The sequence below is a fragment of the Apodemus sylvaticus genome, chromosome 2 (genome assembly GCF_947179515.1).
Source record: "Apodemus sylvaticus chromosome 2, mApoSyl1.1, whole genome shotgun sequence".
Classification (NCBI taxonomy): domain Eukaryota; kingdom Metazoa; phylum Chordata; class Mammalia; order Rodentia; family Muridae; genus Apodemus; species Apodemus sylvaticus.
In genome coordinates, this window is record NC_067473.1 from 35,580,080 (window position 1) to 35,604,112 (window position 24,033).

A 24,033-nucleotide genomic window follows, 5' to 3' on the forward strand; every position below is an offset into this window, starting at 1 on the left:
CCAGAACAGAAAATCCTCCTGGTACATAATAATCAAAACATCAAAATCACTAAACAAAGAAAGAATATTAAAAGCAGTAAGGGAAAAAGGGCAAGTAACTTAAAAAGGCAGACCTATCAGAATCACACCAGACTTCTCACCACAGATGATGAAAGCTAGACGATCCTGGGCAGACCTCATACAGACACCAAGAGAACACAAATGCCAGGCCAGGCTACAATACCCAGCAAAACTCTCAATCATCATAGATGGAGAAAACAAGATATTCCATGATAAAACCAAATTTGCACAATATCTGTCCACAAATCCAGCCCTACAAAGAATAATTGATGGAAAATGCCAACACAAGGAGGGAAACTACACCCTAAAAAAACCAAGAAAGTAATCTTCTTCCAACAAACCCAAAAGAAGATACCCACACAAACATAAAAATAACATCACAAATAACAGGAAGCAACAATCACTATTCCTTATTACCTCTTAACAACAATGGACTCAACTCCCCAATAAAAAGAGATAGACTAACAAAATATTTCTCATGTAAATCTTCAATCTTATCAGAAAATGTTTGTAATTCCCCTTTTAATTAATTTAGTAATTTTATTTATCTACCATCTTATCTGCATTATTTTTCATGATAATCTTCAATTTTAATGTCTTTCTATATACTTCCTCCATTTTATCAGAAATGTTTCCAATGTAAATCTTTGATTTTATCTCAAATGTTTCTAATTCCACCTTCAATTAATTTAGAGTTTTTAATCAACCATTTTTATGTAAAATTTTCCATGAAATCGTCGATTTTAACATGTTTGTCTATTTATTTCTTGAATGTTACCAGAAAAAATTTCCATGTAAATCTTCAATATTATCTGAAAATGTTGATAACTCTGCTTTCAATCAACTTAGATTTATCTTTATGCCTATCATTTTATCTATATAACTTCCATTATAATCTTTAATTTTAACATGTTTTTCTATATATTTCTACAATTTTATCAGAAATAGTTTCTATGTAAATCTTCAAGTTTATCAGAAAATGTTTATAATTCCACTTTTAATCAACTTAGGAATACTTTTATGCCAATCATTATTATATCTATATAAAATTTTCCATGATAATCTTCGATTCTAACATGTTTTTCTACATTTTCTACAATTTTGTCAGAAATAATTTCCACATAAATCTTCAATTCTATCATAAAATGTTTCTATCCCACATTTCAATTAATTTAGCAATATTTTACATGTCTACCATTTTACTTCTTAATTTTCCATGAAAATTGTCCATTTTAACGTGTTTATCTGAAATATTTTCCATGTAAATCTTTAATTTTATCATCTTTAACTTTACTTCCCTTTTCAATAAATAAAAACTAAAAAATAAAAAGAAAGTCCTGGACCAGATGGTTTTAGTGCAGAATTCTATCAGGCTGTCAAAGAGGACTAATATCAAAAATATACAAAAACACAAGAAACTAGCTACCAAGAAAACGAATAACCCAATTAAAAATGGGAAACAGATCTAAACAGAGAATTCTCAAAATATAAAACTCAAATGGCTAAGAACACTTGATGAAATGTTCAATATCCTTAGGCTTCAGAAAAAGGCAAATCAAAACTTTGAGATTTTGTCTTATACCTGTCGGAAAGGCTAGCTTAGCAAAACAAGTGAAAGCTCATGGTGGTGAGGATGTGAAGTAAGAGGAACACGAATACATCTGTGGGAGTGCAAACTTGTATATCCAGTATGGAATCGCTGTGGCAGGTCCTTAGAAAAATTGGAGTTGATCTACTTCATGATCCAGCTATACCACTTATGAGCATATACTCAAAAGATGCTTCTTCCTAACAGAGAACCTTGCTCAACCATGTTCATTGCTCTATTCATAATAGACAGAAATTGAAAACAACCCAGGTGTCCCTCAACAAAGGCATGGTTAAAGGAATTGTGGTACATTTACACAATGGAGTATTACTGTGCCAGTTAAAACAAACCAAACCAAACAAAAAACTGACATCAAGAAATTTGCAGGTGGCCTGGAGAGATGGCTCAGCAGTTAAGAGCACTGACTCCTCTTCCAGAGGTCCTGAGTTCAATTCCCAGCAACTACATGGTGGCTCACAACCATCTGTAATGGGATTCAATGTCCTCTTCTGGTGTGTCTGAAGACAGCAACAGTGTATTCATATACATAAAATAAATAAATATTTAAAATAATTTAAAAAAGAAATTTGCAGGTAAATTGATGAAACTAGAAAAATGTAACCCAGACCCAGAAAGATAGGTACTGTATTTATTTGCTTATATGTGGATATTAGCTTACAGCCAAGCTACAATCCATAGACCCACAGAGGATAGGTAGAGTAACAAACCAGTGGGAACCTTTAGAAAAGGGAAATAAAAATAGATATAGATGGAATGATTGGGGCTGGAATGGAAAGATCAAGTGGGGAGAGAAGGGGGATTACGGGAAGGAAAACCAAGATAGCTAAAATTAAGGGCCTTTTGAGAGTTAATATGGAAATCTAATACTGTATATCTAAGTGAAATTGCTGAATAATGAATGGGGGAAGACAGTCCCAATTGGTTATCTCTTGTCAGCAAAGGTTCCAGTACTGGGATTGGGTTCCATCTACTGGAGTTGCTGGTGAAAGGGACCCCATGGGAATTACCTAACAACTTGGGCTTTTGCCTAGACTGTAGGTTGCTCTCTATAAACTTTACAGCAAGGCCCCACTGCTGAAGACATCGATACAACCCATCAAATGTGGTAATGTTGAGCTGGTGCCTACATAGAGCCTTTACCCGTTTCAGTGTTAGGAAAGACGCTGAGCATTTCAAACACTTCATGCTCTCAAAAGAGAAACAAGCCATTTATCTACAATGGTGCATTGCTAGCAATATATCTATGGAAATGGTTCCACAAAGCTTGTGGGAGTAACCAACCAGTAGGTGATTTAAGGCACACTCCATGACATGGAACTCAGGGACCTGGGGTAAAATGAAATAATGCTAGTCTTTTTAAAAATGTGATGATAAAATATCTCCTAATGACATTCTGTTCTCATAGATCAGTGCCTCATGTAGTCATCAGAGAAGTTTCCTCCTGCATCAGATGGGAACAGAGACCCACAGCTAGGTATTGCCCAGTGTGAGACCTTGGAACTCCCAGCCTTGAATGGGAAACACATGTGCAGGGTCTGCATTAGGTTCCTCTGCATATATATTATGGCTTCAAGTTTACTGTTTTAATGCGATTCCTGTGTACAAACACGTGGGTCTCTTACTCTTGGCCTCTTTTCCTTCTGTTTGTCTTGTCTTCAATGTGATAGGTTTTGTCTTACATTTTATTTTGATGTAGTTAAGAATGCGTGGAATGCTAAAATAAAGGTTAACATCAAAACTGTCTTCTTCTGGGAGAGTTTTCCTTGAGTATATGAAGTGACATTCCAGGTCAAGTTCAGAAGTGTTGACCAACATACAATGGACCCCAGTTTGTGTGTGCTCACACTTTTAGCTTTTTAGTTCTTGGGTGGTGTTTAATTTGGTTTTCTTAGTTTTGTTGTGTCAGGTGTTTGTTTTCCAAAAAAGAACGTAAAAGTTTGGTGTGTAGGACAGGGAGAGAGCACCTGGGAGGACTTGAGGAAGAGGATGGATATGGCGAAAATATATTTAAATCGAAAAATTGTTTTAAATAATAAAAATATTTAAAAACAGAGCATCAAGTAATTGAAATTCTTCACACTAAATTCAGTCTGAGTTTAATATCTATTTTAATTTCTGATAGTTTGGTGCAAACCTTGCTTCCTCAGCTTTTAAAATGAGATAAAACATGTATCCCAAATTCAGGTTCAGTATATTCACTACGAATAAAATTTATACACTTATGTTAAAAATCAAAATTATCTCACTAGTCTCTGATGTGATGATGGATACACACTTCTGTAAAAACTTGATATAGGATACATACTTGCTTAGCCACCAGGAAAATCTTCTATCTATAGGGGCATCTGAGCCAAGGGCCTGCAATCACTGATTACTTTCTAACTTTTGAATATCTGCCAAAGCCACACAATAGAAATTTCCAGCATCTTTTGGCTACTAGTTAGCTGTGACAGATTCTCTTATCCTAGGACCAGTGGAAATAACCCTGAAAATAAAGATAATGTCAAGGTAAAGAATGTTAACTGTATTTCAATTCCAGCCAATAAGAGAAACCCAGAGCTTTCTATCTTGTTCATTTAACAAAGGTGTGGGTATTTTTCCCAGTAGCCCCTTACAGTTTGAAGTTACCAAGTGTGGTATGCTTATGCATACCTACATATGCATACACCCACACCATTATTAAAGAAGCATGAGTTGTCACTTCCAAATGTGTAAAGAGAAATTCAAGAGAGTTTTGTTTTAAAGTCCTAATACTTCATTTTTCAATATCCTAGCTATCATTCCCATATGAATTTTCAGTTTTAAATAATGACACGCATCAAGTTTCAGAGATTTATTCATCAGTGTAATAAACTCCAAAATAAAAATCAACATGATTTCATGCATTCAGGGACATATTTCCTGCTTAAGTGGAAACTTGTGCGGATGGCTTCTGAAAGACCTTCATTATCAGCAGCTTTACATGAACTTCACAGTTTAGAAGTCTGGGCCTTCTTTCTTCAGTTTGCTGTAGTCCACGTTCACTGAGTAGAACTTCAAAAAAAAAAAAAAAAAAAAAAAAAAAAAAAAAAAAACATTTTAGATTGCCAAAACCAAACATGGCACAGAACGTTTATTTAGAATTTGATGACTCAACTTTCTCAATAACAACTTAGAAATAAAAATTTTAAGAATATTTAATGATGCAAACTTAATTCACAAAAAATTACTTTATCTGAAATTACAGTCTGTCAAGATAGATTTGGTGAGGTAAATAGGCATCCAATTTGAAGCCTAAATATATTCTACTAGTTAGACCAATAGGGAGAATCCATTGCAAAGTGAATAATTATTAATTCCTTTGAATACATACTTCTAGCCTGTTAAGTTTTCAGTTTATCTCCATTATTTATAATCAGGAATCTCTAACAGAATGTAAGTATATAGACTTGGCACCTTGGCTAAGGAACTGCACGTGTCATGTGTAAGACCCTGAATGCAAAGGAAGAGTCCAGTAATGTAATGCTTTGTGGCTCCTGCAGCTCTTCAGCTGTAAACTGCCTTTCCCCCCCCTCCCCCCCTGAAGACTTTTGGAATTCTGAGCTATATCACAGTCACTTTTGGTGATAGCTTTTAAGAACCCTGACATTATGCATGTTTAAAATTTCCAAATATATCCTGATAGTCAATTGGAATTCATTTTAGAAATAATTTTAAAGCCGGCACACACCTGTAATTCCAGCACTCTGGGAGGCAGAGGCAGGCGGATTTCTGAGTTGGAGGCCAGCCTGGAGTGAGTTCCAGGGCAGCCAGGGCTTACAGAGAAACCCTGTCTCGAAAAAACCAAATCCAAAAAACCAAAAAACCAAAAAAAAAAAAAAAAAATAATAATAATAATAATAATTTTACCGTGGTGATAGTATTAATAATGTCTAACAACTAGTGAGTTTTAAAAAATGATATATTTGAAACTGGCTTGGAATTTCTACTGGAAGAAAATATTATAATCTTAGTTTTACTTATTCTTATGCTAAAGAAAATTAAGGAGATAATGCTATAATTCCTTGATGATTACATGATTTATCTACAAAAGTTATCATACCAGTTTGTTAGTTGGATTGAATAAAAATGATCCCCATAGGGTCATATATTTGAATGCTTAGTTACTAAGGAGTCACCTCTGATAGCATTAAAGGATTAGGTGTGGCCTGGATGAAGGAAATGAGTCACTGGAGGTGAGTTCTGAGGTTTCAAAAGCCCATGCAACACCAGTTCTTTTCCTGCTTGAAGATCAGGATGTAGCTCCATATATATTCTCCAGTACCACACCTGCCTACAAGGATGCCACAGCATCCTTGCTCAGATGTTAATGGACTAAGTCTCTGAAACTATAAACAAGCTCCCAATTAGATGCTCTCTTTCATATTAAAGACATGCCTTTGTCATGGTGTCTCCTCACAACAATATAAGAGTGACTAAGACAATTTATACTAAGAGAGAACTTCAGAGCTGTTGTCAAAGATCAAAGGTACAAGAGTAGCTTAGCCTATGTGAGGGCCTACATTCATTCCTTCCCACTGTAAAAATATATATATATATATATATATATATATATATATATATATATATATATATATATATATATATACATACAACAAGCAGTTTACAAAAACCTGTTTCCAAACAGATTTCTTCAAACCCCTTTTACTTCAAACACACACTTGTCACATAACCTAAGGTGACCTCAGTGGTAGGTCTGAGGATGATCTTAAGAATTGAGGTTCTCCATCCCTTCTTTCCAAGTACTAGACTGAAAGCCACTACAATCAGTTTTAAAGGTGCTGAGGACTAAACGAAGGTTTCTGTAAGTGCTAAGTTAGTACTTTACCAGCTGAATATCTTCCACTTACTTGAATTTTAAAAAAAGAAAAATTTTGAAAATTTAAAGCATATTACCATGTCATCCTTAGGTCTATATACACAGACCTAGGGTTTTGTGAGACAGAAAATCTTAAATAAACCATTGATATTCTTTGTTCTGTCTTAAGAATTTACCTAGACAATAGAATACTAGTCTCAAATATGTTCACATATTGGGATATTTACAGGTGGATATGCAGGTATAATATATTATGAAGAAAATAAACATCTAATAGATGTCAACAATGAATAGCTATTCTGTTTATCTTAATCACCACAATCCTTTACATTCCTGTTGCTTTATATAAATCCAACTGAATATCAAATTGTAACTTACGTAAAACTGTCTATACTAAAAGGCTGAAGCTAGCTTAGTGGCTGAAAGCATGAAGCACCCATCTAAAGGTCCACAAAGTTCAGTTCCCAGTGTCTATGTGGGGTGGCTCACAACCACCTCTCTAACTTCAGCACAATGGACTCTGACACTGAGAGTTTCAGTAGGTACCTACACTTAGATGTAGCAACACATAATATATGTATTCAAATAATAAAAACAGTAGTGTACACCTTTAAATCCAGCATTCCTGAGGTATAAGTAGGTGGATCTCTGAATTCAAGGTCAGCCTAAACTACATATCAAGTTCCAAGACAGCCAAGGCTACTTCCTTAAACCATGTTTTGACAGACATGATAGTACATGCCTTTACTCCCAGCACTTTGGAGACAAAGAGGCAGGCAGGTATCTGAATTCAAGACCTTCCTGGTCAACACGCTGAGTTCCAGGGGATACCAAGGGATATAAAGAGGGACCTTGTCTCAACAATTTTTTGTTTTTGTTTTTCTCATAGCTAATAGGCTTTTGATGTATGGCTTTGTACTTAAATTTCTCTATGCAAGTAATTTTGTAGTCTCCTTTATTTTTTCATATCCACATCTCTGCTATTTGTTGTTTTTCTTAACAGTGGTTACTTCAAAAGCATCCTAGATTGCTATATCTGATCTGGGTTTTTGAGCATTTCTTTCATTGATGTATTTCTAGGCCCCTAATCCTTAAATCCCACCTTTGTCTAATCTCTTGTTGTTATATTCATTTTTCCTTTGGGGAACCAATAACCTCCTTTTATGAACTGAATACTCATGTCCTCTTGAAATATCTGTTCAAATTCTAGCCCCCAATGGGATAAACAGAGCATTTGGAAGGTAATTATGTCTTGAGGACAATGCCATCACAACTGGACAGTTTTCTTTATAAAAGAAAAACAAGACAGAGCGTCTACCTCTTTTCCTCCCGTACAAGCACAGACCTCATACTCCCCAGCTCCACAACTGTGATAAGCTTCTGTTGCCTAAACTTCCCTAAGAGACTTATCATAGCCACCTCAAATATTACTGTCTTACTACCACAGACCTTTCATTTTTATTTACGTTGCTGTTTCTATGTTAACTACTCGATTTTTACTTCATTCCAATCTTAATCTGATGAGAAGCCCTTATATGTCACTTCTCTTGTCAAGAGAAATGGAAAGAATAATGAATCAAAATCCAAAATAGTTCAACAGTGGTAAGCATCATCCTCCTGTCTCATGTCACACCTGTCCCAGAAAGGAGATGGCTAAATCTAATTTCTGTCGGCAGGATAAAGAAAATTTCCTTTAATTCTTCTGGGTGAAGCCAAAAGTCTTTAGACCCAGCACTAGGGATTAAAGGGCGGGCAGATCTCTGAGTTTGAGGCCAGAGTGAGTTCTTAGACATCCAAGGCAACCCTGTCCTCAAAAAATTCTCTTAGGTGACAGAAAACTGACAATGATACCTAGTTTACCTCATTGCTTGGGTATAGAAGCAAAAATAAATAGACCTCATTCATTCCAGGCTTTCAAATATCTAGATTTACTTCTTTTCATCTCTACTTCAATATGGCAACTTTCTCCAATTTCTACCTTTTATTACCTACAGGTACTCAAGGCTCAGACAATGCCACAATTGGGTCTGAAACAGGATTTCTCCGTGTAGACTTTGCTGGCCTAGAATTCAGAGATCTGCCAGCCTCTGCTTCCTGAGTGCTGGCATTAAAGGTGTGTCCTGCCATCTCCAGCCAGTTCTAACCACAAGGTCTTAAAGCAGCAACATTCCACTCCTGTTTGCATGGCCTCACATTAGCCTGTGTCACTGTTTCTCAGGCACTGGTACTGGCATAACTACTGGAATCATCTGGTACATTTTCTAAAAAACGTTTATACTATACTCCAATATGTTCTTTGGTCAAACATCCAAATTCTAGTTCTTTTCTCTTTCTCTCTCTCTCTCTCTCTCTCTCTCTCTCTCTCTCTCTCTCTCTCTCGCGCTCTCGCTCTCGCTCTCGCTCAATGTTTTTTAGATGAAGATATACCCCTCCCCTGAATAACTAGTACTTAAAATTCCTAAGACAAAATTACAAGTGAGAGTATCTGTTTACGGTTTCTTGAGCACATTGTTAAATACACATATCAGACAGACTGTTTCAGTGTGGCCAGTAAATTTCTAGTTTTATCTTTAGAGGACAGCAACTTAAATACTTAAAAGCCTAATTATAGTTGGGTTAAGCAGAAAGTTTTAAGCAAATAAAGAGTAAATCTTACTAGCTGCTATAAATAGTACTAAAGAACACCTATTTCTACCACAGACACTTTCCCCAGGTGTTAGTCAAAGAAGGCTCACTGTGTCTCTTCCTGAGTGCCAAGGTAAACAACTACTGGTTGCTTAGAAACAGTTGGATATACCAGAAAACATATGGGACACTTTAAATAGATAAACTGCATATGACATGAAATTATACCCAAATACAGCAATAGTTTTGGTAATCTGAGGGCCTGCATTTAAAAAACGTTACATCTAAGAAAGGTTTCATTTGTGAATCAATATTCTGTGTGAATGAACATATTCTTTCAAAAAATAGCTACACAGAACACTCCTCTGGGAAGATGTTAAAGTTTATCTGAGGCTTGTGTCAAAGTTTAATTTCAACTGACTTTCATTTCTTCCTACTAATCCTCACCTAAAATATTTGAATCATACCGAGAAATAGTCAAGGCAAAGCACCCAAGAGACCAGAGTTGCTCATACTTCAACAGAAGCAGCACCTGAAACTTTATGAAATGTTAATCCCAGCTTAGTCAAGGGGCAGGGGCTCTTCAAAGTTTATTGTAACGATAATGGAATTTTACCTGCATATCCCATTTTAAGAAAACTAACATGTAGACACATCTGTTACAATATGCTTCTCTGCAACTTTCAACAACTTTGCACCTTACCTTATATTGGTCATTGGGACCCATTTTGTTCCATGGCTCTGGGTTGTTCTTCTTGTCCCAGCTAAAAATGGGCGAAATATTATAATTATTACAGTAACAAAACACTGCTTACAAGAGTGTTTTAAAAATACTTCCTTAAGGGCTGGAGAGATGGCTCAGTGGTTAAGAGCACTGACTGCTCTTCTGAAGGTCCCAAGTTCAAGTTCCATCAACCACATGGTGGCTCACAACCATCTGTAATGAGATCTGATGGCCTCTTCTGGTGTGTCTGAAGAGAGCTACAGTGCACTCACATATAATAAATAAGTAAATCTTTCAAAAACTTTATCTTAAAAAAAAAAGCCTTACTTAAAAGCTACTACTTTGAATAGATCAATCTCATTTTTTATTAGGCATTACTTTCATTGTAGAGTTAAATAGAAATAGAATTTATAGGTAAACAAGCATGCAACTGGTAAGTAACACAACACTGCTCTTCATCCCTGTCTTTATAACAGGAAGGTTTGTATTTGGCTTTTATCGGTTTTCTAACTACAGAAAGAATCATTGAGGAAAAGTAGGTTACATTCACATACAACAGGAATCATGGTTAAGTATTTCATAAAAAGCAACTGTTACCAGGCACGGTGGTGCACGCCTTTAATTCCAGCCCTAGAGAGGCCCACCTGATTTCCACAGCTGAGTGCCAGGACAGCCAGGTGTATATTATGAGGCCGTCTCAAAACAATAACAACAACAACAAAAAAAAAAACCAAGCAAATGAACAAACTCACGTACATTATCCAACCTGCAGAATGTAAGAGTTGGTATAAGCAATTCCACTTGACCAATAGGAAATTAAAACTAGAGAGGAGATAGACAAGCTCACGAAGCCAGCCAAATAAAGGTCAGCAGCAGAAGTAGCCCTGGGCTGACCGCAAGGCTACAAGACTGCAGTTGTTTCTACTCCATTACCTCTCCAGTGACTGCGTCCCCAGCTCAGGTTCTTAGCCATCCAAGTATTAAACCTTTACGCACTCACCTGACCTCTGGATTGAACAGTGCCAAGCGCATCACATACAGTGCTGCTCCAGTACCCCCTGCTCCAATAAAGACGAAGAGAGGAATCAACTAGAACCAAATGAACAGAAAAGAGTAGTCATCATCACATACATTCCTTGACCTTGTCCAAATAAGGGCACACTGGTTTCTTTCTATATATGTTAACCTCCAAATCTGCTATTCCCTAACTTGTCCTACAATGGGAATAAAGGTGGACCTCAGACTGAAGCTTTGTTTCTTTTGATTGTTTTCTAAAGGCATGATCTTTGTAAAAAGATGTTAGGATGGTTTTGGCCTAGGAGTCCAACTTCCTTACCTGGCGTAAATTATATGGACAAATAATCCTATCAAGTACATTCACCTCTGTAACACTCGAACAACATTCCCATTAAATTTCATTGCTTCCCTGAAGTAATGGGAAATCATTTACCAGGAAGGCTAGAAGAAGCGGTAATCCCTTTGAAAAGTATTGAAAAGTTCTGTGATCATAACTTCTGTGAAATAAAGAGCATAACTAGCTGGCTATGCTTTTAATGTCTATTAAAAGCACTGGTTTTTAGGAATGAACTCTGAAAACGGATTGCTGCTAATTTTGCTGAGTATTTAGAAAACCAGACGTAAGGCAAGGATTAAGGCCCGTCCAAGGGAGTTTTAGATACACAACATCCTAAGGACGAAAAATACTGGACGAAAGTGACATGTCAAAAAAACTCAAATAAATTTTGCAAATGTCAAGTTTTCCAAGCAAAGTGAGGATTACAAGATGACGATCCCTTGCATTTTTGAAGGCTTGGTGATGCAATGAAGGGAATCTATAAAGCCTCAAAGAGCAGCATAACAAACTTGGCCTCTCTTGGATTCTAATCACTCAATGTACACTCCTCTTGGGACCAAGTAATCTGAGAGATCGTGGCCGCTGTGTCCCAACACAGAATGTTTGCCTTTCCCTGATGTCTGCCACCTTCTGCTTCAAGAAAGTTCACCCCATCCCCATCAGAGACTTCGAGCAATCAGGTCAGCCCAACCACAGAATGTAACCCAAGGAATGGAGAAAAGAGACAGTCCCCAGGGGACGCGGGCAGGCGCAACCAGAGCTCAGAGGCCACCCTGGCAAAGATCGTGAACTTACGCTGGGATGCTTCTTGGCTTGCCCCAGGATCTGGCGGAGCATGTTTGCGGCACGGGCCTACCTACACGGCGAGAGACGATTAACACACACACTACGCTGCTTCTGCAACCTGGCTGAGCGGACGTCCAAAGTCACCCAGGACCTCCTACCTGAAGGACCCCTGGCTCTGAGGGCAGCCTGCAGCAGGAAAGCCCGGATGCGGCTGTCCTCTACGGTGCCTGAATAGGTGGTCAGACCTCGCTCGATTGCCCTAACCGGCCCGACCACTTCTTCCCATTGTTAAGCTCAGCATCCATCACTTCTCCACGGTGAATCTTTTTGATAGGTTTATTTTTTTTGCATAGAAATCAGCGTCTCGACGGATGAGACAGGCACTTCTCAGGACGCACGCGTGTAGCTCAGGGTCATCCGGCGGTCCGCTGGAAGTGCGCTCGGCGGGCGCGGCTTCTCCTAGCGGCGCCTCCCGCCCGGGACGCGCGCTGACGCGCTTGGGGGCGCGCGTGCGGGGCGCGCGCCGGGCCGCCCGGAGAGCCCCGGAGGGAGCTGCCAGGCGCCTCTGCAGGCTCAGCGCCCAGATCCCGCAGGACAGGTCGCGTCTCCAGCCACCGGGGTCAACGGCTGCGGTTTCAGACTGCAGCTGCTTCCTGTCTTTCACTGGCGCTTAGGGACAGAAGTTGAAACACTAGTAAGTGACTTCAAGATGGCCGTAGTTTCTACAGTGTGATTTCTAGTTTCTTTAGGTCATGGCACAACTATTGAAGAGTCATCGTCGCCCCCAAAGAACTTTTGCAACATGCCACCATCTCTTTTTTGGTTCAGATACTGCATCCTTAAAAGTATGTTCATTGGTCGTATTCCTGAACCTTTTCTTCTACCCTAATTCAAGGTTCATTTATCTCTTTGCAAATTTACTTTTACCCAAAGGCCTTCCTTGGGGGCGGGTTTAATGGGCACTTTGGAATCACAGCCAACAATTTGGACCCTTTCCAACTCCCTACATACCTTAAAGCTCTTCAAATAATAAAAAGAGGAGACCTCTTCACCGAAACTGTTAAACTGAAGATATGGTGTGTAGCCCAGAACAGGCTTCAGATGGAGGTGTGTAAGGAAGACAGTTAAGTAAAGGTCTGAAGAACTTAAAAGGGAAGGCACAGTAGGGCCACATCTGACCCAGGGACCACTTATACAAGGACTTTATGTTTGGGACTTTAGGAAGCTCACCAGTAAGATGATGTGAAATAATTCCTTTGGCTGTGAAGAATGGGGTAGATAAAGGGGCCGTTGTAGTAGTCCATGTGAGAGAATTTTGAGTTGTCCCAAGGGAGGGAATGCAATGATTGGGGAAAAAAAAATCACCAAAGATTTCAGAGAAAATTTTGTGGTACCAACATGGCTTGATGGTTGGATAGATATGGGTGAATGAGGGGAAAAGAATAATATCAGAAGTTTAGTGGTGACCAGCGTGAAAATACCCATGCAAGTTGCTGAAATAATGGATGAGTGTCTACACAAAACCCACAGTATTTCTAGATAGCAGAATACATATCTAGATTAGAAAATAAATGGAGTCATTTTATTAATTAGGAAATGAGATGTGTGATTGGCTAAAATCGCTTAGGAGATAGAGTGAGAAAAGTCTCAGAGAGGATCAAACTGAGGAATTCAAGTATGCTTATGTCATTTATTCATAAATGATGAACATGAACATTGTTTGGATAAAACCTGTAAAGAGGGAAACATGGATCATAAGCTGTGAAGGTTATGAATATAAAGGCTGGCATGGATTGCTTTCCTTCCCTTCCTGTTCTCTCTGTTCCCCCTCTCCCTCCCCCTGCCTCTGCCCCTCCCCTCCCCACCCCTCCCCTCCCCTCCCTCTCTGAGAAACCCTTTGCTAAATATATAGTCTATACCATGTCTTGTGGCTTTTGCTTTTGTTTCCCTGGCCTCTGACTCAGGATCCTCCTGCCCCAGCCTTCCAAGAGTTGGTGTTACAGACATACACATCCATGAACAACATTCAGCTTCTAGGGATTTAGTATTGAAGGGGGGAAAAATACTGTGATCTAACAGACATACCATGTTGACTAAAAGGGGCAGGTAATGAACAGATAACTTTAGATAATTACAGATGTACCAATAAAATAGAACTGAAAAAAATGACCTGGAAGACGCAGAGGAAAGAAAATGACTTTAGCTAGAGTAGGCAAGGAAAGATGCTTCTGGGCTAGCATCTGAGTAGAAAACTAAAGGAAAAGAAGAAATTACTAAGGTGTTTTAGCAAACAGCAAGAGGCAGGAGTGACTAGCCTAGACAAAGCAATGGAAGAGAGAAAAAAGAGATCACTGAGAGAGTAACAATCTTGGTAATGCTTTATATGCTATGGTAACAAGTATGGCTGTATTAAAAATCAGTACAGGAAGTACTCAGATGTGAACAACAGAAGTAACAGTCGTGAGTATGGTCAGCCTGCTAGCAACAGAATTACAGGATGGGAGGACCTTTTGCTGAACATTTCATTTGGAATGATAAATATTGGTAATAAAAAGTAAGTAGACATACAGAAATGCCATAATTCAAAAGAAAATAAAGTCTAGAAGTTTGCTATTTTGTTGATTTTTGAAATAATGGTATTGGCCTAGTTCCTAGACATAATAACATGACAGCTAGGTGAAGTCCTTTGAAATATCAACAAAGCAGAATGACACACTATAAATTTAACTAAACTGTAACTAACTAACAGGTCAGATTGTCAAAGCTTAAAGTTTGCATATTAAAGTTAGGGGAAAGAATATTCGAGCTGCGTTTTAAATAGGGCTGGAGACAGTAGAGATGACAAAGAAAAGCCAACGTAAAGGGAACATTGCAAACTTCAATGTGGCTTTCAGCAGTAGGGACCCTGTATGTGGTAGATTATATCACTTACAAATTCCTCTTGCCTAACCCTGTACAGAGCCATATTGGGGCAGTCTTGCACACTTGGTCAGAGTTTGACTTTGGTCAAGGTTAACTTCTCCCAGTTAGCCAGGATCCTTCTCCACCCAGGGTGGAGCGCTCGAAGTAAAGGTTAAGTTCATTGTTCCTCCAGGTCTAGGAATTCCTGAATTAAGCAGGTGACCCACCCAGCTGCCTGAGCAGTCAAGACGAGGACCTCCAAGAGAAGCTAGACAACTTCCACCGGAACTCAGCCTGGAGTCTGGGGGGAAGGGTTGCCCAAACTGTTAAAAGGTCTGGCGGGCTTTGATCAGTGAACATTGTCTTACCCGCACTTCTTTTCGCCCCTCTTCCCTATTTATTCCTCAGCTTCTGTTCCAGAAACCCACTTCGTAATAGCTGCAGGCAGCTATGGAAGGCTACATAACCCTTAGAAAAACGAGGTTATCTCAGTGCCTCAGCAACATTGGCTTTGGTCAGGTAGCTTCCTTTAGTAGGAGATAGAATGTGAGAATTCCACCTGTCATACAGAATTGTTGGCTCTCTCTCTTCTTTTTTCCCATCATGACAAGATCAAGTTATGTTCTAAACAGTGGCTGCTCTACCAACTTGGGTGTGGGATTGAGCGCTATTTGGAAAGAGCCATTGTGTACCAATGAGAGGTATGTAAAAAGTAGGAAAGAAAGCTTTATTGTTTCAAGTCATAGTAATTGTGATTAGCAGTGTAGTCTGTTTTAAAAAGAATTACAGGTTGGACCAGTGATGCAGGGTTCAAATAGAAAAGAAGCACACTACATATTGCTGAAAAAATGCTTAGCTTTGGGTTTTAAAAACTGTGACTGTTTGAAATATGAATTGGCATTACATTTCTCCAGTCTTCCAGAGGAAAGACTCACATAGAAAGATATGTTTGTGCTTATGAACTCCTTACGTTGATTCAAGCCTAGAACCAAGGAGTAACACTGACAAAAGCAGGGTCTAGTTAAAGATGATTCCCTAGGTAACTGTAGCAATGTATACCCAGCTGTCAATGCCTGTATACAGTCCTCATTCTCTTCACTCTACATATCCAGTCTCTAGTCACTGTTCTACTGTAGAAATTTACGTGTGCCTGTATTAAAGTTGTTAATTCACAGATCTTCAGATCAATCAAAAATAATTCTAGGAAAAAAAAAAAAAACCAAACACCTAGAAATCAGTATTCGAGTGGGAATATAACTCAGTTCTGCATCACTTGCTTAATGTGTGTGAGGATTCTAGTTCTATCCTTAGCACTGAAAAGTTATTTTAGAGGTAATAAAAGGAGGGGGAAAACAAGACAGAAACACTAAGTCTGGAAGGACAGGAAGAGAAAAGGTAATAAAAGAAGAAGCTTCTACAGTATCGTTTGTGGATCTTCGACTCTGCATTCAGAACACCGACAGACCGAGTTCTAGGCTCTCCCTGGGATGAATGCACTTTGAGCACAGGCATGGGAGACCTGAGTGTCTTGAATGGAGAGTCTGAAATGGTTGTCATTTTGAAAAATGACAAATTATTTTGTTATATTGGCCTTTTCTTCACATATTTAATGCTTTTTCATGGAAAAATTATATTAAATCCTCTGGCTAGTGTCAAGCTCAGACAGGTAACTTGATTTGATCAACAGAGCATACAAAATTAAAAATAAAAATAATATAAAAAGAAGGCTAGGGAAATGGCACAGTAAAGGGCACTTACCTTTCAAATATGAGTACCTGAGATTTCATCCCTAGAACTCAGATAAGGCCACATGCACCTCTAATCCTACAGAAAACAGACACACCCTAGAAGCTAACAAGACACCTAGCCTGGAGTATGAAGTAGCCAACAATAAGGAATCCGGTTTCAAACAAACAAACACACAGGTTTTGTATGGTGAATACCTCTAAATCCCTATCAATAGCACCCAAGATAAATTAGTGCTCTTGTATATGTCCATTGAAGACTAAAAGATTCTGGAAGTTATGGTGATTATGTGTTGCTATTATGCATGACAGTAAAGAAATAGCTTCTTTTGAGAAATTTAATTTAATAACTGAACCAAAAAATACAATTATATTAATATAAATTGAAGACAGGATCATATTTTTATTCAGTTTGCATTTAGGATTTTAATTATTTTTTTAGTAGATAAAATGACAATTGGAGTTATTTTTATGATAAAACAAATCCAAAGCCTTCACTTGTTAAAGATTCTGCAGCTATCCTTAATCTAAAAACAAATATATTCTTCAACTAGCATGACTCTTTAGCATAAACTACCACTAATTATAAAACTTCTATTAGAAAAATGAAATAGTTTGGCCTTAAAGTTTACTCTCAGTGTCATAAATCTCAAAGCTTCACTACTATAAGTTTAAATTAAATATTTGAAATACTTTATGTACAAAATTCAATGAATATTAAAAAGCAGAGACAGGGCAATTTAGTTAGTACTTTTTATATGAAACCAGGATACATAATATTTTAGGGGAAAATGTATTTGTCTTATATGGAGTAGGACATCAAGCATCTAATCTTCATGTAGACTTTAGATTATCTCATTTTCCATCCCTCTTCTTTGATGCCATTTATTAAATATCTCTCTTCATTTTTTATTTCCTTTATGGATTCCTAAGTTCTTTCAATCATTTGGTCATGAACACATATCGATTACTTACTAGGTACTGTTTGCTGTCCTGCGTGGACGTGGTATCTGCATGCTCGTGTGTATCGGAGGTTAGTGTCTGGCGTGGCCCTCAGTCACTGTCCACCTTAGTTTTTGAGATAGTCTCTCCCTAGATGAGAGCATGTGGATTTGGTTAGACTAGCTGGCCAGCACGCCCATGAATCCCCCTGACCTTGCTTCCTCTTGTTCTGGAATTATAGGTGTTTACCACTGCTCCCTGGTTTTATGTGTTAGGGATTGACTCAGTCCCCCTGTTCTACAGCAAGCACTTTGCCACTGAACCATCTCTCCAGCCTCACAAAATCATTTTGAAATCACTGAACCTACAAAAACTGTGAAGTATCTCCAATTGGAGACATGTTAAGTCATGCAAGATATATGTCACTCTTAAGAAAACTTGAAAATGATGAGTCTATAAGATGAGAGTTTATATAATGGAAACCTGTGGACTTGTTTACAACATATATGTAAAAAGAATGTGTAGGAAGAAAAGAGCAGTGGTTCTCAACATGTGAGTTGCATATCAGATATTTATATTACAACTTGTAACGCTATCAAAATTGCAGCTACAAAGCAACAATGGTGTAATAGTTTTCTGATTGGGGGCATCACAGCATGAGAAACTGTAGTAAAGGGTTGCAGCACTGAGAAGGTTGGGAACTGCTCTAGAGACTGTGAGCAAATGAAGATCAGGACCAGAGTGAGGAAATAGTAAATACAAACTGAAGGTCAATATGTCAGTATTGAAGAGAAGCTGACCTCCTAAGCTACGTAGTTGTATAGTAAAGGATTTATTATTATGAATTGCTATGATATGGCCTGTGGAAAACAACTTCCTGTGATACCTGAGGTCTGCAGAGGAGTCAGGAGGGAAAAGAAGAATTGAAGCAGACAAACAAAATCACCTCAGACACATAATCACAATACTTGTTTCTTGTTTCCACATTTCCAATTCGATGGTATAGGAGTCCCACAAACGACTCTGTAGCTCTTCTCATAAAACCGAACACAAACTTAGTTCAGAAGAATATATGAGAAAGGAATTTGGCAGTATGAAGAATATTAACTGTCCTTGATGATCTCCTGTATTCTAGATGTACATCTCTTTAACCCCATTGAGTAGTATGCCCTGATGTCTCCTTCACAAACAGGATGAGTCACGTAAACTAATAGCACAATGCCCAATTTTCCTGTTTATTGACTAACATGATGGGAGCCGACTAAGTCTCCGGTGTAGTAAAATCAGCTTGTATGCTGATAGAAGCATACTTCCATTGAAACGAAGTCTTCTGAACAGGGTGCTGGTGGCACTCATCTCTAAGCCTAGAACTCAGGAGGCAGAGGTAGAGCCAGGCAGATCTCTGAGTTCAAGGCCAGAGTGAGTTCTACAGAGGGAGTTCTAGGACACCTAGAGCTTCACAGAGAAACCATGTCTCAAAAAAAAAAAAAAGAAAGAAAGAAAGAAAGAAAAAGAAGAAGAAGAAAAGAAAAAGAAAAAAAGAAACCATAAACAAGGGCTGGAGAGATGGATCAGTGGTTAAAAGCACTGACTGCTCCTCCAGAGGTCTTGAGTTCAATTCCTAGCAACCACATGGTGGCTCACAACCATCTATATTGGGATCTGATGACCTCTTAGATAGCTACAGTGTACTCACATACATAAAATAAAAATAAATCTTTAAAAAACATAAACATGCCAGCAGAGCTATGTTACCAAGATAAGAAGCCACCGTGGAGTGTCTAAGATCACGGTAATAAGAGCCACTTTCATATATAATCCATTTGTTTTTGGTAAGTAACAACAGACATTCTTTGCTAACTTAGAATGTATATTATCTGGAAAAAATGATTCCACCTCACAAAGTATTGCTTCCAACTGTCACTGTAACTATCTTCAAAACATAATCTCACCTTTTGTATTACTTAAATTGTTACAATGCCATATGGTAAGGCAATCAAATTCCCTAAGTATGATCCAATGTTTATATTTTATTTGTTGTAAAAATGAGTGGAGAAGAATCAATACTATGCCGAACAGGCAAGCAAGCCAAACCCATGTCTACAGTGTTGAAGCCGTTATAACAAAGCAGAGCCTCTTCAAAATCATTTATGTCCTCCTTCATTGTGATGAGCATCCATTTGAAACAAACATTTTCACATTCTTTGTCAATTTTGAAATATTTGTACATACACATCTTCTCTGGTTCTCTTTGTCAACTAAGTTTTTTAGTTTTGTTCCCTTAAAATTCTTGGTTATAAACCCAGACACTATTGCAGATGCCAAGAAGTGCTTGCTGATAGGAGCCTGATACAGCTGTCTCCTGAGAGGCTCTGGCAGATCCTGACCAATACAGATGTGGATGCTTCCAGCCAATCTTGGACTGGGCACAGGGACCCCAATGGAGGAGTTAGGGGAAGGACTGAAGGAACTGAAGGGGCTTTATCTGGCGCCAGTGGGAGGCAAGGCCCTTGGTCCTGTGAAGGCTTGAGGCCCCAGTGTAGAGGAATGCTAGGGCCGTAAGGCGGGAGTGGGTGGGTGGGGGAGCTCCCTCATAGAAGCAGGAAAAGGGAGGATAGGATAAAATAGGAGGTTTGCAGAGGGGAAACCTGGAAAGGGGATAACATTTGAAATGTAAATATATAAAATATCCATTAAAAAAAAAAACTTAGGCACGAAAGTCAAATAGGTAACTAACTGTATGTTCTATAACTTTCTAATTCAATGAACCTGGGGAGTTGTGAAATAGTTTGTATATGGTTTAATCATGTGTAAAGTGATATTAAAACAGTAACTGTTCAATGTAGTTGTAATAAAATCAAATGATATAAAAATTCTTGGTTATGCAGTCACAATATTAAACAACACACACACATCCCTTCTCCCACACACACACATATATCTGGATGTTCTTTCTTCTAAACAAATTGATATTGTGATGAACTGTTAGAAGTTCTGCTTCTGGGAAGATTATATTTCACTATTGTCACTAAGTGCTAATCTACCATGGGACTATAGTGATGTTGCTGTCTAGTTTGGGTTTATTGACAGTGTTTCATATAGATGAGCATCTAAAGGCCAGATTTCTTCCTCAGTTAGTTGGAAATTGGAAAGCGGTAAGGGTCTAGCCTGATCATTGAACATGTGCGTAATCTCTCCCAGACCCTTATGTTCAGTCTAAAGTAATAAAACCAACCAACCAACCAAACCAACAGAACAGCATGTGGAAAACTGTCCACAGAATCACATGTGCGGATCAAGAAGGGAAGAAACAGTGGTAAAGGAGTATGGAGTGTAGTTATTTGTGACACTTGCACACCCAGACTACTCAAGCTTTAAGATCTAGAAGAACTCATCTGGCTTCTCTGTTTCTTCCTGGTAATGGCATGCTGCTGTTCACATATAATCTTATAGCTTTGTTGTCAGACTATCTTGGGGTCTGCTTCGATCCAACACAACTCAAACACTTGGTGAATGTAGATGACAAGAATTTACTGTACTCAAGCTGCTACTGATCACTCAGGGCCACAGAACAGACTCTGTAGCTGAACTGTGAACCATCCAACCTGGCCCTCTTCTAGAGAATATTACAGAGCTTTTAAGCTTGAAAAACATGAACATCTGTGCCAGGTTACAGTTACATTTGCCAGCCAATCTGTATTTAGGAATAAGGAACTTCCTTAGGAACATGTCTTTGTGGTACACTTATTATGTTTCCATTGGTTGGGTTATTCCACTGTGGCAGGCAACTCATCTGTCATTCAGGTCTCAACTTGCCAACCAAGATGGCAATTACCCACGTACATCTCTGTCTGCCTGCCTGCCTGCCTGCCTGCCTGATTGCCTGCCTGTCTGCCCACACGCCTGCCTGCCTGCCTGCCCACCTGCCCACCTGCCTACTGGCCTTCCTGCCTGCCTGCCTGCCTGCCTGCCTGCCTGCCTGTCTGTCTGTCTGTCTGTCTGTCCTGTCTCTCCACAGAGCAGGATGTCAGCTACCCAGGGAGGTCTTGGGAACATAAACTTTAACTGACCTTTATTCAAAATGGAAGTTTTATTCAAAGTGGCTTCAATTTGGTTCCTTCTTACGAGACAACATCCAGTTTTTGATTAAATAAAAATATGTAGCATGGTAACATGCTATAATAATCAACAGAAATATTGAGTTGCATATAATCGTTGAAGAACAGTTTACATTGCAGCCTAGATCTATTGTAGAACAGCCTTTACTTTGAGCTCATTCCCAAACTAGGAACATTTTGGGTTGCTCTGTTTTTAATGGTAATCACTGTTTTCATGGGATAAAACAAAGTAGGAGCACATGACCTGCCCAGTGAACCCCAAAGCCCTGAAACTCCTGCACCTTCAGGCTTTAGGCTAGTCAGTGAAGTTCAAGACCTCAAGCCTGAGGCCATTCATGTGAACCAAAAAATACAGAATCACTCCAATACGTGTATACGAGTTCCTAGATTCACACCACTGAGCCATTTACTAGACCAGTCTGACAAAGGGTCCAGCATCAAGCTCACTCCTGGGCCCCAGCAGTTAGTTGTGTATCCATATTCAGTAGATGTGCTGGCTGGTAAATGTCTCTCCCTGATGAATCCAGCCAATAAAAGCTGGAAGGGGTACCTACTTCACATGTGTAGACAGCAGCCTAAAGCCACAGAGATCACACATAAACAAAAATTGATGGTGCTATCAAAAGCATAAAATAAAATAAAATATCAATATTTGACCCTAAGGAAATAAAGACATATAAGCTCTCAGAAAAAGAGTTTAAACTCAGAGAAACAGAGGGAATTGGTGATCCTCAGTGATTGAAGGGTGGGTGAAATGGGAGATGTTAGTAAAAGGTAACTGAAAAGCATCAGCCACATAGGAGCAATCAGCTCCGGAGATTACAAAATATTAAGTATAGTTACTAATAGTGAATTTGATGTTTAAAATTTGCTAATAGACTAGATCTTAAATGTTGTCATTACAAAAAAAGAAAAGGTAGCTGAATGGCTAGCTATGATCCTCTGTGTTCTAGAAAGTCTAGTTTAGAAAGATTGCCATGAGTTTGAATTTAGCCTAGACTAAATCAGAAATTCCAGGCCAGCTTTAGCTATAATGTTTTTACTCTCTCTCAAAATAAACAAACAAAGGAAAAAAAAAACAGTAAAAGGGTAATCTGCAGAGATATGTTAGATAGCTTTATTATGGTAATAATTTCACAATATTTACATATGTCAACTTAGCATATTCAGTAGGATGTGGTGGTTCATCCCAAACATGCTAGTATTTGCAGAGGTTTAGGCAAGAAATCCTGAGACTTCAGTCACTCTAGTCTTCATAGGGACGCCTTGTCTCCAGGAAATTAAATCAGACCTGGGGATGTAAATCAGTGATAGAAAATTCACTTTGCATCTCTCATACCTTTGATTTAAACCCCTGTACTTAATAAAATGACACCATCACATTCTGTGCTATAAGTCCTTATGGTTTGTTAACCTAAATAGAGGTTAATAAATTCAAAGGGTACCTTGGATATATGAGAAACTGTCTCCAAAGGGGGTGTGGGTAGACTTTTATTTGTTTGGGGGACAGGGTCAAACTGGTCTGGACTAACTCAGTGGTCCAGGCTGGTCTCAATCTTCTCGCAATCCCCCTGCATCACACTTCTGAGTGATAGAGTTAGAGGCTCAAGTCACTATGCTTATCAAGTGTAGCTTCTTTTTTAAACTTAATTCAGTAAGTTTTATTCTTAATATTGTTTTTATTATTTATAATAAGGAACATGAGTATTAACTGAGAATTGATCATTGATATTGTTAATTTTCACTTGATAAGTTTTATTCGATATATTTTTATTTATATTTCAAATGATTTCCCCTTTTCTAGACCCCCCACTCCCTGAAAGTCCCATCATCCCCCGTCCCTCCCGCTGTTCTTCCATCCACCCCTTCCCACTTCCCTGTTCTGGTTTTGCCCTATACTGCTACACTGAGTCTTTCCAGAACCAGGCCTCTCCTCCGTTCTTCTTGTACATCATTTGAGGTGTGGATTATGTTTTGGATATTCCAATTTTCTAGGCTAATATTCACTTATTAGTGAGTACATACCATGTTCACCTTTTGAGTCTAGGTTATCTCACTTAGTATGATGTTCTCCAGCTCCATCCATTTGTCTAAGAATTTCACAAATTCATTGTTTCTAATGGCTGAATAGTACTTCATTGTGTAAATATACCACATTTTTTGCATCCATTCTTCCGTTGAGGGATACCTGGATTCTTTCCAGGTTCTGGCTATTATAAATAGGGCTGCTATGAACATAGTAGAGCACATATCCTTATTACCTGCTGGGGAATCCTCTGGGTATATGCCCAGGAGTGGTATAGCAGGATCC

At 38.5% G+C, this 24,033-nt stretch overlaps 2 protein-coding genes across 2 annotated transcripts in view; one reads left to right on the forward strand and one right to left on the reverse strand.

Moving 5' to 3' along the window:
* Positions 1-4,487: 4,487 nt before the first annotated feature.
* On the reverse strand, positions 4,488-12,183 carry Ndufa4 (NDUFA4 mitochondrial complex associated). Its single transcript, XM_052173248.1, has 4 exons — positions 12,026-12,183; positions 10,877-10,965; positions 9,856-9,916; positions 4,488-4,702 (listed from the first exon to the last, which is right to left on the reverse strand). The coding sequence occupies exons 1-4, from the start codon at positions 12,065-12,067 to the stop codon at positions 4,646-4,648; spliced, it is 249 nt and encodes an 82-aa protein (XP_052029208.1). The 5' UTR covers positions 12,068-12,183; the 3' UTR covers positions 4,488-4,645.
* A 326-nt stretch (positions 12,184-12,509) lies between these two features.
* The window catches only part of Phf14 (PHD finger protein 14), a 174,648-nt gene continuing 163,124 nt past the window's right edge, over positions 12,510-24,033 (forward strand). Inside the window, exon 1 of the mRNA XM_052173245.1 lies at positions 12,510-12,710. Within this exon, the coding sequence (XP_052029205.1) occupies position 12,710 (1 nt within the window). The 5' untranslated portion in view covers positions 12,510-12,709. The remainder of the gene's footprint in view (positions 12,711-24,033) is intronic.